Source organism: Perca fluviatilis, chromosome 17 (genome assembly GCF_010015445.1).
Source record: "Perca fluviatilis chromosome 17, GENO_Pfluv_1.0, whole genome shotgun sequence".
NCBI classification, from domain to species: Eukaryota; Metazoa; Chordata; class Actinopteri; order Perciformes; family Percidae; genus Perca; species Perca fluviatilis.
Window position 1 is genome coordinate 34,170,342 of NC_053128.1, and position 14,423 is coordinate 34,184,764.

The 14,423-nt window shown below is 39.0% G+C and overlaps 2 protein-coding genes across 2 annotated transcripts; both read right to left on the minus strand.

The window, feature by feature from the left end:
• Positions 1 to 794: 794 nt before the first annotated feature.
• On the minus strand, positions 795 to 2,730 carry LOC120545310. The gene is made up of 2 exons (XM_039779557.1): positions 2,682 to 2,730; positions 795 to 1,697 (listed from the first exon to the last, which is right to left on the minus strand). Exon 2 carries the CDS (start codon positions 1,620 to 1,622, stop codon positions 840 to 842), a length of 783 nt encoding a protein of 260 aa, XP_039635491.1. The 5' UTR covers positions 1,623 to 1,697; positions 2,682 to 2,730; the 3' UTR covers positions 795 to 839.
• Positions 2,731 to 11,968: 9,238 nt separating this feature from the next.
• LOC120545302 lies at positions 11,969 to 14,246 on the minus strand. The gene is made up of 2 exons (XM_039779542.1): positions 13,229 to 14,246; positions 11,969 to 12,919 (listed from the first exon to the last, which is right to left on the minus strand). Exon 2 carries the CDS (start codon positions 12,842 to 12,844, stop codon positions 11,969 to 11,971), a length of 876 nt encoding a protein of 291 aa, XP_039635476.1. The 5' UTR covers positions 12,845 to 12,919; positions 13,229 to 14,246.
• Between the last annotated feature and the right edge of the window lie 177 nt (positions 14,247 to 14,423).

The window sequence follows — 14,423 nt, forward strand, 5'->3', positions numbered from 1 at the left end:
TTCTCTCTCTCTCCCTCTCTCTCTCTCCCTCTCTCTCTCTCTCTCCCTCTTCTTCTCTCTCTCTCCTTCTCTCTCTCTCCCTCTCCTTCTCTCTCTCTCTCTCCCCTCTCTTCTCTCTCTGTCTCCCTCTCCTTCTCTCTCTCTCTCTCTCCCTCTCATTCTCTCTCTCTCTCTCCTTCTCTCTCTCTCCCTCTCCTTCTCTCTCCATCTCCCTCTCTCCCTCTCCCTCTCTCTCTCTCTCTCCAGCTGATCTTCTGAATGAATGAGGAAAATGAAAGAGCGCTGTGTCAGAATCATGAAGGTGGATCACTTGTTAAAGGCCTTACTGTGGTGCATTATGGTTATGTTGGAGAAGAGAGATCAACCGATGTCTGTGTTCTTTGGTTTGACAGAACTAGTTGTTGACACAGCAGAGGCCTGTACTAGGAATCCAGATCAACAGCCCTGGATTTATTTCAGTTATCCTGCTTCACCTAACCTAACAACAGAGGTCCTGCATAAGTTGAGTCACGACGGTGGTTAACAACTAGTTCAATCAACCCAGGGTTAGTTTACAGACAGACAGACAGAGAGACAGACAACTCAGGGTTTCCCAATCCAGCAACATGCACGTTCACATAAAAGAGGTGGTGTTTGCACAGCACGACCAATCACAAACATCTACCAGAGCTGCATGTTTTAAACAAGAAGAGCAAACTATAATTCTACATAAATATGAAGAACACAGACACAGTTTTACAGGCAAAAAGCAATCCAGTCGCTGTTTCCTAAAACAGGAAGGAAAGATGGCAAAAACATAGCCGACGCTGTAAATGTGTAAATCACAACGCTTATTAATATCACTTGAAGTCTTTCAGTTCTTCCTTCATCTTTTCACAGTCATCAACCACCCTGCTACACAGATCAGCCAAATGGATGATTTCTCTTCTATCTTCAGAAACTCGTCTCAGACTCCTCTGTAACTCCTCCATGTCTCTCAGAGTGATTCCAGCCTGAAGTTCAGCTGATCTTTGCTCCAACTTCTCACACATCCTCTTTATTTCTTCCAGGTCCTTCTTCAGCGGATCAACCATCTCCATGAACTCTTTCCCCAGCTCCTCTACTTTCTTTATACTTCTGTTCTCATGTATTGATTGTCTTGCATTTGCATCAACAACACCTCCAATAACAGCTACTAATGCTACTGCTGCTGCTACTACAAGAATCACTGGTACTATTCCTACTGCTCCTTCTGCTAGAACTCCTACTTGTCTTTCTGCTGCTGCAGGAATCAGGGCTGCTTCTGGTTTTTCTGCCCATGTAGCTATTGGTGTTGCTGTAAGAGATGTGGATGCTTTCCTTGCTCCTCCATCAGCTACTGTTACTGCTACTGTTACTGCTAGTGCTGCTGCTACTACTAACCCTGCCAGAATAATGGCTCTTATTCTTGCTGCTAATCTCTTCTGCATCTTTCTGACTTCAGCAGTGGTCTCTTCTAACTCTCCTTTAATCTGTCTCATCCTGTCTTCATTGTTGTCAAACTCTCTGATGAATGACGCTGAATGATTTTTAAGTTGGCCCATTAATTCAGACAGATCTGGAGGCAGTTCTTTGCTCCATCTTCTTCTTGGTTTTGAAGCCATCTCCAGGTCTCCTGGTCCTCCTGAAGTGTTGAGATCTCCTCTTCAGAGTGATGAAGAAGCTGACTTTAAATCAAACTGTGGAGAAAGGAAGAGACACACATCATCAGAATAAACACACACGCACACACACACACACCCAGCTCCACTTAGGTACCACTTTAAATTTTTTGTGAGCATTTTTTTGGCCTTTAATTCCACAGGACAGCTGGAGACATGACAGGGGAGAGAAAGGGGGAATGACATGCAGGTCGGAGTCAAACCTGCGACATCCTGCCAGTACCAGACGTGCTGGGAGGGACAAGGGCCCGTTTATTTCAATTTTATTTGTAAGGGACAGTGTGCAATTAAAACATAAATGTAACCATCCCACATAGGGGACAGAGGAAGTGTTACAGGTAACTGGCATCCTGCCAGTACCAGACGTGCTGGGAGGGGCAAGGGCCCGTTTATTACTGCTTGCAGCTTTATTTTAACTTTTTAATTTAACTCTATTTTCAACATTTGAAAACTAACCAACAGTGATGATGGTGATGAACCAAAGAAACTGAAAGTCAAATGACTCTCGCTGTTATCAGGTGGTTTATTTGTCCAGAGCTCGTTTAGATAGTTTAATAAGCGGTTGTATTGGTGCGGTTTTCATTCCTGCTTTCACAAACGGGTTAATTCTTCCAAGAACAACTAGGAACAACATTCTCCCCAAGAACACAAGTCTGGTCTTGTCCTTATTGGGATTGAGAAACACCCAAAGGGAAGAGTATGAAAATAGTGACAGCAACTACAAAATACTTCCTATTAACCAGCAGTGATTTTCAAGCTGCAGAGCTGCACATCAAAACATAATGTGACAAACATAAAGTGTTCAGTCTGCTGTAAAACAGAAGTGTCAGCTGATTAACAGACAGACAGAAAACACAATAGGTCCGCTGTAAACGCTTATCAAGTTAATTTGAATGACAAATCAGCAGGGCATGTCAGCAGGCCTCTCTGGGTTTCAGTCTCTGTTCCAACTTCAGTCTACCATTAACTTGAACTTTTCTCTCTTTGTCTCAACTTTCTTACCTTTTGGTCTGCAGGCAGCGCGCTCACTCAGTCTGTCTCTCAGCTTCACTTTCTCAGATATCACATGATCAGAGGAGCCAATCACAGCAGATTCTGGACCCAGCCTGTTTCAGCTGCTCTCCTCTGGGGGGCGGGGGGGGGGTGGGATGGGACACAGAAACCCTTTCCTCCCTCAGGACGTCACTACAAAAAGGGAACGCTATCAACGCTGGTTTCTTCAACCTAAGGTAGATGGATAATTCTTCTTGTAGACATTGACCAATCTCAGTTTGTTACATTACATTCCATGTCATTTAGCTGATGCTTTTATCCAAAGCGACTTACAATTACTGCTTCCAACTGTGAAGGTTCAAACTCCAGACAACAATTAGTAAGTGATAGTACATTAGCTTTAAATAAGCAACGATACAAAGAGACATATGAAAGGGCAGCTTCAAGAATATTTGTTTTTCTTTTGTTTATCCGAGGTGTAGTCTGAAGAGATGTGTTTTTAGCCTTCGGCGGAAGATGTGTAGGCTGTCAGCCATCCTGATGTCGATGGGGAGCTCGTTCCACCATTTAGGAGCCAGGACAGAGAACAGTCTGATCTGGTTGAGTGGTTAGTTCTCCCTCTCTGTGGGGGGGCAGCAAGCCGTTTGGCTGATGTAGAGAGGAGTGGGGGGGTTGGGGTATAGGGTTGGACCATGTCCTGGATGTAAGCTGGGGCTGATCCGTTCATAGCCCTGTATGAGAGTACTAGTGTACTGTATGAGAGGACTAGTGTACTGTATGAGAGTACTAGTGTACTGTATGAGAGGACTAGTGTACTGTATGAGAGTACTAGTGTCTTGAAGCAGATGCGGGCAGTAACTGGTAACCAGTGAAAAGAGGAGGAGGAGGAGGAGGAGGAGGAGGAGGAGGAGGGAGGAGGAGGTGTAGTGTGAGAGAACTTGGGGAGGTTGAAGACAAGTCGAGCTGCTGCGTTCTGAATGAGCTGCAGGGGCCGGATGGCACATGCAGATTTTAATACAGTAATGGATGAAAGTATGGATAGATGGCCTCCCAAAGGCAGAGCAACAAATGAATTAGGAAATGTATGTAATTGATTGGACTTAATTGACATCTGGAAACATAAACACCCAAATCAAAACATATACACTTGGAATAATAAAGATAGATCTCAACAATCCCGCATAGATTTCTGGCTGGTCTCATCAGACATAGAAAATAAGGTTGACTCAGTGATGATAGAACCCACAGTCTTTACAGATCATAAGGCTGTAACAATTAATGTCAATATTGGGATGGTTAGGCACAACCCTAACAAAGATTACTTTTACAAAATGAAGAATTTAAAAAAGAAACCCAAACTGGATACTGGAGTCAAGCAAACTTACTCAATCATTTTGGAAACTGTTGGGAATTAATGAAATATGAAATTAGGAATTTGGCCTTATCTTTTGGGAAACGGATTGCTAAAGCAAAGAAAGAAATAGAGTCCTAAATAATTACAAAAGCAATAACATTATCAGAGAAAATAAGTTTATCCAGAGAAGATATGATTGAGCTATTATCTCTACAACTTGAATTGGACCAAATATACGAGGAGAAGGCCAGGGGTGGCTTTATCAGATCTAGGAGGAAGTGACTTGAACAAGATGAAAAATGCACTAAATACTTTTTCAATTTGGAAAAGAGAAACTTAGAGTTGTCTTCCCTTTGTAAACTTAACATTATAATCTAATATGCAAAGATGTATAAGGTGTTTCACAGTATGCAGCTGATTTCTATCAAAAGTTATATGCTGCTCACTGTGAAAATGAAGGAGATATGGATATGTTTCTGGAAGATATGGAAAAGAACATTAAATGTGTTGATTTCAGTTTTAAATCAGTTTGCGACCAGAAGATTAGTTTAACAGAAGTACAAAAATGCATTGACTGTCTCAAAGAAAATAAATCTCCTGGGAATGATGGGTGAATGATGATAAGTGAATTTTATAAAGTATTTAATGAGTCAATAGCACCGTTTTTAGCAGCTATGTTTGTAGAAGCCATAGGAAAAGGAGAACTACCTCCAACTCTTCGACAAGGTCTTATTAAATTGATTTCTAAACCAAAAAAAGATAAACTGAGTATTGAAAATTGGAGACCAATTAGTCTGTTAAATAATTCTGCTAAGATATTCGACTTGGTCTTTGCTAAAAGGTTGAAATCAGGATTGGATGATATTATTGATGAAGAACAATCAGAATGCATGCCAGGAAGAAATATTTGTAATAACATACGATTAGTATTGGATATTATTGACTATGATGGATATGTATTGGACAATAGCTTTATTTTATTTGTGGATTTTTACAAGGAATTTGATACCATAAGTTTAAAGTTATTAAGTGTCTTGGATTTGGGAACCAATTTTTGAAAGCTGTCGAAACGCTATATAAGTGTTATTTATATTATTATTATTTTATATATTTATAAGGGTAAATATAAGGGTTGCAACAGTTCAATTAAGTTAGGTCACAGTACGACTCCTAGATTTGATATTGGTCGTGGCATAAGACAAGGGTGTCCACTTAGCCCCTTCTTATTCCTCCTTGTTACACAAATTATGGACATGCAACATTAGAAGAAATGGTGGTCTAGAAATATTAAGTTTTGAAACATTAAATAATACTTTCAAAGTAAAATGTTTAACTAATGTGATTGAAGAAAAGGACTGTATTTGGAATACTTTCCCTAAATATGAATTTGGATTAGTTGGTGGAGTTACATTTCTGTTAACATGTGATTACAAAATTGATAGATTACCTGTAAAGTTATCAAATTTTCATAAACAAGCTCTGTTGGTCTGGAAAGCATAATTTTACGCCAACCAATTAATACATTTGGAATATTCAATATAAATATAAATCTCTGTATTATGGAAATTGGGTTCTAATGGTAAAACAACTCCTTAATGCTGACGTACAGTTACTAAAGTCGAATGAATTCCTCTCCAAATTCCGGTTAGCAGTCAGACCAAGAGAATATGCACCAGTTGTTGATGCTGTCCGAGGAGAGTGCTGCAACTTCTCAGAGGTTCAGTACTGTCAGAGATCAATCTGTTTAGTAGGGGTATATTCCTCAGGGGGGTTGACATTACCAAGAATAAATGTTCTAATAAACACATCAGGAATTGTATACAAGAGGTAACTCTGTCCTCAGGAAGATTCTTTTAGGCTTAAGTCTTTGGAGAAATGAACTGGCAAAAAAATCTGGTTAATTGGTGACAAATTCTGTCTTAATAACAAAGTAAAAGAGGTTTCTTTTAAGATCTTACATAAAATATATCCAGTAAAAAGGACATTAATGAGATTTAAACTTGATATTGAATATTCTTGTACTTTCTGTGAACTAGAAGAAGAAACAATCTGTCATGTATTCTCTCACTGTATCTATACTAATATATTTGGGGTAGATTTTCAACATCTTATAAGACGGTACACTGGGCAATCAATTCAATTTAAGGATAAAGATATTTTTATTTGTTTTGGAGGCAATGAGATGGACAATGATGTTGTTTATTTTGTTCAATTAATCTTGTTATTGGGAAAATTCCACATTCACAAGAAGAAATGACTCCAAACCAAGCTTTGGACACTTCTTTCAAGAACTGCACCAATACAACAACACTATAAGAGATATTAAAAATAAGAATTATTAAGACTTAATATTAAGGAAATTAAGACAGGAAATGTGTTTGAAAAATTGCTCATGTGCCGGTGATACATTTGACGTAATATGTACTACACTTTTCTTTTCTACTTTTTAATTTATTTTCTACATATATGTTTCTCTGTATATGCACCTTTGGTATTGACTATTTGTAAATGTACATACTGGCAAAGTTTACCAGCTGACTGGCCCTTCCTCTTCCTCTTCTTCACCTTGTTTTTGGGCGGGCTCCAAACCAGAGCTTAAAGGAGCCCGCCGCCATCTTGTGACGGGAGTGTGTAACATCAAGACTGGAAACAACCAACACTAATCATTCTTTAAAAACTTTATTTAATCAACACAACAAGTTCAACAATGTGTAACATGATGAATATGATATTCACATGATGATAACATGAATATATAAAATATATATTTTTAGGCTTTTAAATGCTAGTTGTCACAGGCAGAACGTTTACACACACATTACTTCATGTTGGCTAAATAAGATATACAGTCTACACACGCACACACACACATACACACACAAATTTTAAGTTCTGTGTCTCCAACTGCAGATTTAGTGAGACATTATGAACAAACAAGACCTTTTCTACAAACTGCTGCTTCTATCTTTTCTTTTTTATTTTATTTTTCTATTTTAAGTCTTTCAGTTCTTTTATCATTTTTTCACAGTCATCCACCACCCTGCTACACAGAAGAGGCAGAATGATGATTTCTCTTCTATCTATGGCAGCTTGTGTCAGACTCATCCCAAAGCCCTCCAGGTCTCTCAGAGTGATTCTAGCCTGACCTTCAGCTGATCTGTTCTTCAACATCTCACACGTCCTCCTGATTTCTTCCAGGTCCTTCTTCAGAGGTTCAATGACCGTCATGAACTCTCTCCCCTTTTTCTGCTCTTCTTCTTCATCATCTACTCTATTCATCTTTCTGTCTTCATCAGTGATGTCCCTTAACTATCCTGCGATCTTTCTCATCCTGTCTTTACTGCTGTGAAACTCTTTGCTGAATGAAGCTGAATGTTTTTTAAGTGTGTTTATTGATTCAGAAATTTGAGCAGAGATGGGTGTTGACCCTGAACCCCCCATCGTCTTCTCCTGGGGCCTGTTTTACAAAAGCAGAATATCTAAATCCAGGATAACTGATAAAGCGAGGCTTGACCTAGTCTAATCTGTGCATTCTGGCTTGGTGCGTTTCACGAAGGCCAAGCCAGGCTGAGGAGGAGGGACTAGGAGCTGAGGAGGAGGGACTAGGTCGAGCCAGGCTGAGGAGGAGGGACTAGGAGCTGAGGAGGAGGGACTAGGTCGAGCCAGGCTGAGGAGGAGCGACTAGGAGCTGAGGAGGAGCGACTAGGTCGAGCCAGGCTGAGGAGGAGGGACTAGGAGCTGAGGAGGAGGGACTAGGTCGAGCCAGGCTGAAGTCATTCAGATAGATGCGCGTCCACGGATTTCCTCAAAAGACCGCGAGGTCGATCACAGATTTCTTGATGCCAAAATAGAGAATACGCATTGTACATACTTTATACAGAGTGAGCAGCAGCTTCTTGTGGAAGTATGATGACGTGAAACACATTATTTGAATGAAAAGAAAAGAAACATGGCCGCTGTACTGAAACAGCGAGAGAAAGTGAGGCAGACGATCACGGACCGACTGAATGAGTAAGCAGCCTAAACATAACTGACCTGAATTGAAACCGTCATAATCCTACCATTCAATGATTAGGCTACTAATCATTTGCACAAATTAACAATTGTACTCTTTGCCTTAAAAGTAAGCAGAAGATAATGTTACTCAGGAAATTTACCATGAAGATCAATTTTCTACAAGCCAAGAATATGATGCATAAATATCTCTTTTACTCTGTTCCTCCCTCTCTCTCATTGGCTAAAATATAAATGTCCTAAGTCATATTAACTTCCACTGCTCGCTTTTAATGCAAAGTGTACAGGTGTTCGTTTTTGCAAATGACAAGTGACACATTGAATGGTTTCAGTTAAGAGCAGTAGTTCAGAAATGTATATTTTTAGACTATTATTTAGTCTGTCCGCTATTATCTGTCACGCTTTTTTTTTGCGTTTTTTAAATTTTTTTATAGAGGACAAGTTTCCTTCTCTACACATTATATGCCTTACTCCCTGTATATATGGACATAGAAAATAAAGACACTGAAGTAATTGGACTGTAAAATCTAGAAACTATAAAGATAATAAAATGATAATCCCATGCAACTATAAACATGAATATAACAGAGATATCTCATTTCCAGATTATAAAACCAATTTTTCTCCCTCCCTGTTGTTTTGCAAAGAAAAAAAAATCTGTAGCCTACATACTTGATAGTTACTATTGGGTCCAGTGAACTAAGACTATTATTTGGGAGGATTGTACAGTTAGGATATGTTCTTAAAATTGTACAATCCTCCCAAATTATATTCCCAGTTTATTGGACAACATATTGTGCTAAGAATGCCAAATATATTTGGCATTCTTAGTACCCAATACTTGTGTTGTCCAGTAAACTGTAACCAATTTGGGAGGATTGTACAATTTTAAGAACATATCCTAATTGTACAGCCCTCCCAAATTATAGTCTTAGTTCACTGGACCAGTAACTATCTAGTGATGTAGGCTACTGTGCATTCACGACAACAGGGAGAGGACACCTCAATGGTTTTTGACCTTATATTTTGCCTGGGGGGAAATAACTGATGAATATACTCTGTTCCATTCATGTTTACAGTGTGCATGGAATTTATCACTTAATTATCTTCATAGTTTCTAGATTTTAGAGTCCAAGTTCTTTAGTGTCTTTATTTTCTATGTCCATATATACAGGGAGCAAGGCATATAATATGTAGAGAAGGAAACTCGTCCTCTATTAAAAAATAAAAAAACGCGAAAAAAGCGTGACAGATAATAGCGGACAGACTGAATGATAGTCTAAAAATATACATTTATGAACTACTGCTCTTAACTGAAACCATTCAATGAGTCACTGTCATTGGCAAAAACGAACAGTTGTACACTTTGCATTAAACGCGAGCAGTGGAAGTTAATATGACTTAGGACATTTATATTTTAGCCCATGAGAGAGAGGGAGAGAAACAGAGAGAAAGAGATATTTACGCATCATATTCTGGCGTTGTAGAAAATTGATCTTTATGGTAAATTTCCTGAGTAACATTATCTTCTGCTAGAGTACAACTGTTAATTTGCGCAAATGATTAGTAGCCTAATCCTTGAATGGTATGATTATGACGGTTTCAATTCAGAGCAGTGGTCAGTTAATGTATATATTACATGGCTACAATTACGCATTCAGTCGGTCCGCAATCGTCTGCCACGCTGTTCTTCATTACAGCGGCCGTGTTTCTTTTCTTTTTATACAAATGTATTTCATGATATCATACTTCCATAAGAAGCTGCTGCTCACTCTGTATAAAGTATGTACAATGTGTATTCTCCATTTTGGCATCAGTAAATCTGTGATCGACCTCGCGGTCTTTTGATGAAAGCCATGGATGCGCATCTATCTGAATTAGTTCAGCCTGGCTCGACCTAGTCGCTCCTCCTCAGCTCCTAGTCCCTCCTCCTCAGCCTGGCTCGGCCTTTGTGAAACGCACCAAGCCAGGATGCACAGATTAGACTAGGTCAAGCCTTGATTTATCAGTTATCCTGGATTTATATATTCTGCTTTTGTGAAACAGGCCCCAGGTCTGGAAACAGACAGATTTTACCAAAATAAACCCTTGAAAATCTGCTTAGTGATATAGGAAATATTGGATAGGATAAAACAACACAATGTTATTCTGCTTAATGAAATACATCACATTTATTATTCATTTTACTTCTTTTTATTTGCAACAAATTGTATATCCAAATACACATTTTGGGCTCTTAAGGCAGCAATTTGGCCAGTCATCATGGAAACATTGATTGGTCATGTGACGAGAGCTGGGAAGATTGTTTTTACAGAACCGTTTAAAAATAAAGAACAATAGACTCAATAATAACAATAAACTAAATAAAAAGAAAACCTTGCTGTACACAGTTTTCAGATATTAGGAAACAGAACAGAAATAAAGTGATGAACATTTTATTTCTTAAATCAACAAGTGCTCTACAGCAAGTTCAATAAGTTTCTGATTCTAAACACAGTTACCATACAATGTGTTTAAAGTATAAATCCATTTACCAAAGGCAGTGATTGGTCGAACAGGCAGCAGAGTGACAGACTCTGATCCAATCAAATCTGTCAGATTGACAGCACTCTAGCCCAATGGATGGTGGGGGGCAATTATATCCCCCCCTCCTCTAGTCTTGCCCCTGGCACCTTGCTCAGGGACACATTGACATGAGGTCAGAAGAGTCTGGAATTTAACCACCAACCTTGTGGGTAAGGGGCAACTGCTATACCTCCGAGCCACGAGCCACCTGAAGGATTGGCCTCGGTGGTCTGTGTTTACATAAACAAACAACCATACATACTGAACATTAAGATGAATTAAACAATAAAACCAGAAACTAAACAGCTGTTAACATATGAATACAATAGGCAGCAAAGTATATAGTAGGATATGTATTTTAGGATTGACATTAAGAAATTGATTGGATGATGTCTGGTGTTGGTGACCAATCAGAAAACAGAAACCAAATCAACATGAAATAAAATCAATAAAACAAGAAATATATCAACAACTAATGAAGGAAAAACAGCCAATGGGTTAAAAATGGGTCAAGTTTGACCCGAGGATAACAGGAGGGTTAACAAATATTGCCCCCCCCCGCCACCCCCCTCCCCTTCTGTGATTTGGATATTGCACTATACTCCATATTGCAATTTGGATAAAATTGTGATCAATTGTGCAATTGGGCTGCTGCAACTCTGTAATATTTCCTGTTGGGATTAAAATCAAGTTCTTTATCCATCTGATATTGAGTTTTATGTAGTTTCTGTCCCCTTTATAAAACAAGATATATATCAACAACAAATGGAGGAAAAACACCAGACTCCATGTAAATAATCAGTACTTTTATCATCGTAAAATACAAACATTCAAAGCGGGCAGAAACTAAATAAAACACAGCATCAGATGGATAAAGAACATTTTAATCCCAACAGGAAATATTTATATAATATATAATATAGTGTTGCAGCAGCAGAGCCCAAACATCAAACTACTGATTACATTAAAAGACCAAAACAATATACACTGAGAATAAAAAAAGAGATCTGAGTGTAATAAGAGCTGAATATCTCTGCTGCCATCTTGTGGTGCTGCTACGTTACTACACGGCTCATCTATTCTCAGCTGGCATCACTTTATGTTTCAGAGATCATCAGACTGGTTTCCTCTGCTCTGGATCTGACAGAAACATAATCATGTTTCAGACAGAATTATAAGCAGCAGCATGTTCAGAGAAAGTAAATATCATATTAATAACACGGAGGAGTATCTTCAGATTAACAGGATCAGAGGATCATCTGGGTCCAAAATTTGAAATGTGTCAACAAACTGCAGATTTAGTGAGAAATAATTATAATAATATAATTAAACAATCCCTTTCTTCAGACTGCAGTGTCTATGTTCACTGTTCTGTGAAGTCTTTGAGATCTTCCTTCATCTTCTTCAAGTCATCGATGACTTTCTGACAGAGATCAGCTGACTGGATGATGGAGTCTGTTAACTTTCTGTCCTCTTCAGGGGTCGAAGTGAGTCTGAAGACTTTCCACATAGCAGACAATACTCCATCACCACTCCCCAGTTCAAACACTACTCTAATAATCCTCTGTAACGCCTCCATGTCTGTCAAAGTGATTTCAGCCTGATCTTCAGCTGATCTTTGCTTCATTTCCTCACACGTCCTCTTTATTTCTTCCAGGGCCTTCTTCAGTGGTTCAACGATCTCCATTAAGTCTGTCCTCAGCTGTTTTACTTTATTTACACTTCCACTCTCTGATCTCTCTTTTGTAACATTTGCACCAGCAACAACAATGGCTGATCCTGCAGCTATTACTGCTGCTATTCTTCCTACTGCTGCTACTACTGCTGCTCCTGTTGCTCCTGCTCCTGCTGCAGCTGCTGCTCCTAATCCTGCTGCTACTGCTGATAGTATTGTTGCTGCCCTTAATGCTAATGCTCTTGCTGGTAATACTCTTGCCCCTCCTGCTGTTACTGCTAATGCTACTGCTCCTGCTGCTCTGCCTGTAAGTAAGCCCAACAGAATGCCAAAGGTTGTGACTTCTAGTACATCTGCTGCTGCTCTTCTGACTTCATCTGTTGTCTCCTGCATCTTTCTGACTTCATCAGCGATCTCCCTAAACTCTCTAACAATCGGTCTCATCTTCGGTTCACTGCTGTCAACCTCTCTGATGAATGAAGCTGAATGATTTTTGAGTTTGTCCATTAATTCAGATGGGATGTCTATGCTCCTTCTTCTTCTTCTTCTTGGTGTTGAAGCCATCTTGAGGTCTCCTGGTCCTCCTGAAGTGTTGAGAGCTCCTCTTCAGAGTGATGAAGAAGCTGACTTTAAATCAAACTGTGGAGACAGGAAGAGACACACACCATCCCTTTTCTTTTCAAATTAAAAGAAAACACTAAACTCAGCCAACATGAACAATAATACTGATCTGATATTCAATAATAGTCACAATAAAGATCTTATAGGTTTACTCTGAGTCTGACTTTGAGTAACTGTAACTAAATACTTTCCCTGAGGGATCAATAAAGTAATCTGATTCTGATTCATATGACTTTAAAATATGAATAAAAAACTTAACTTAAAACTTAACTACCTTGTACTAGCAGTATATGTTCCTGTGTGATGAAGAGGTTTGGTGGTTCTTACCTGTTTGAGGTGATGCAGGTGAAGCAGCTCTGAGCGCGCTCAGTCTCCTTCGTCCTCTCTCTGTTTGTCCTATCAGCTTTATGTAACAACACTGAGTCATTTCTCTGAACTCACATGATGAGAGAAACCAATCACACAGCAGCAGCATATATAAACTAACTGTGACTCAATGTGAAAGTCAAAGTAAACTGTAAACAAGAAACACCCTGAACACAGGACCCAATAATTCCAATAATCCCCCCCAAGAGCAGTTAGTGTGACAATGGTGATGAAAAACTTCCTTTTAGGGAGAAACCTCATCCACACACACACACACATATACAAGCACACACACATACACACACGCACACATACACGCACGATCCCTATTTCCTCAAATTATCTGCAAGTATTATTGCTTCACCCATTACCAACCTGTTTAATCTGTCTCTCGCATCTTCAGAAATTCCTGGAGATTAGAAATCTGCCGCAGTCATCCCTCTCTTAAAAGGGGGAGACACCCTTGACCCAAACTGCTATAGACCCCTATCTGTCTTACCCTGTCTTTCAAAAGTCTTCAAAAGCTTGGTCAATAAACAGATTACCAACCATCTTGAATCCCACTGTGTCCTTTCTGCTATGCAGTCTGGCTTCCGTGCTGGTCATGGCTGCACCACAGCCTCTCATGACTGCCTTGAGTGGTTCAAGAAGTATTTTTCTGAGAAACTCACCTTTTGTTATTGTTACCATTTTTCGTGTTTCAACTTGTACCTCAACTATGACACAATCTGCCAATAAGAAAACACTGATATCAATTATTTTATCAATGAAAACAATGAGTTTGATGTGAAACAAAGTTTAGCGTTTTCACTAATTAAAATGATTTTAATTTTATTTTTGTAACTCCCTGTGGTCGTGGCGGCATTAAAGTACTTTTATTTTGTCAGTAAGTTTTTCTGTATGAATTTAGTATTTGTATTAGTGGTTATGCTAATTACCAGAGGTGTCAAAAGTATTCACATTCATTACTCAAGTAGAAGTATAGATACTAGGGTTTGAAAAGACTTTTGTAGAAGTTGAAGTATCAACTCAAGCTTTTTACTTAAGTAAAAGTACTGGTTTCAAAACTACTTAAAGTATAAAAGTAAAAGTAATGTAAGGCAGAGGGGCCACCAAATTATTGTAAATGTTTGAGTCTTTTTATTATCTTTGAGTC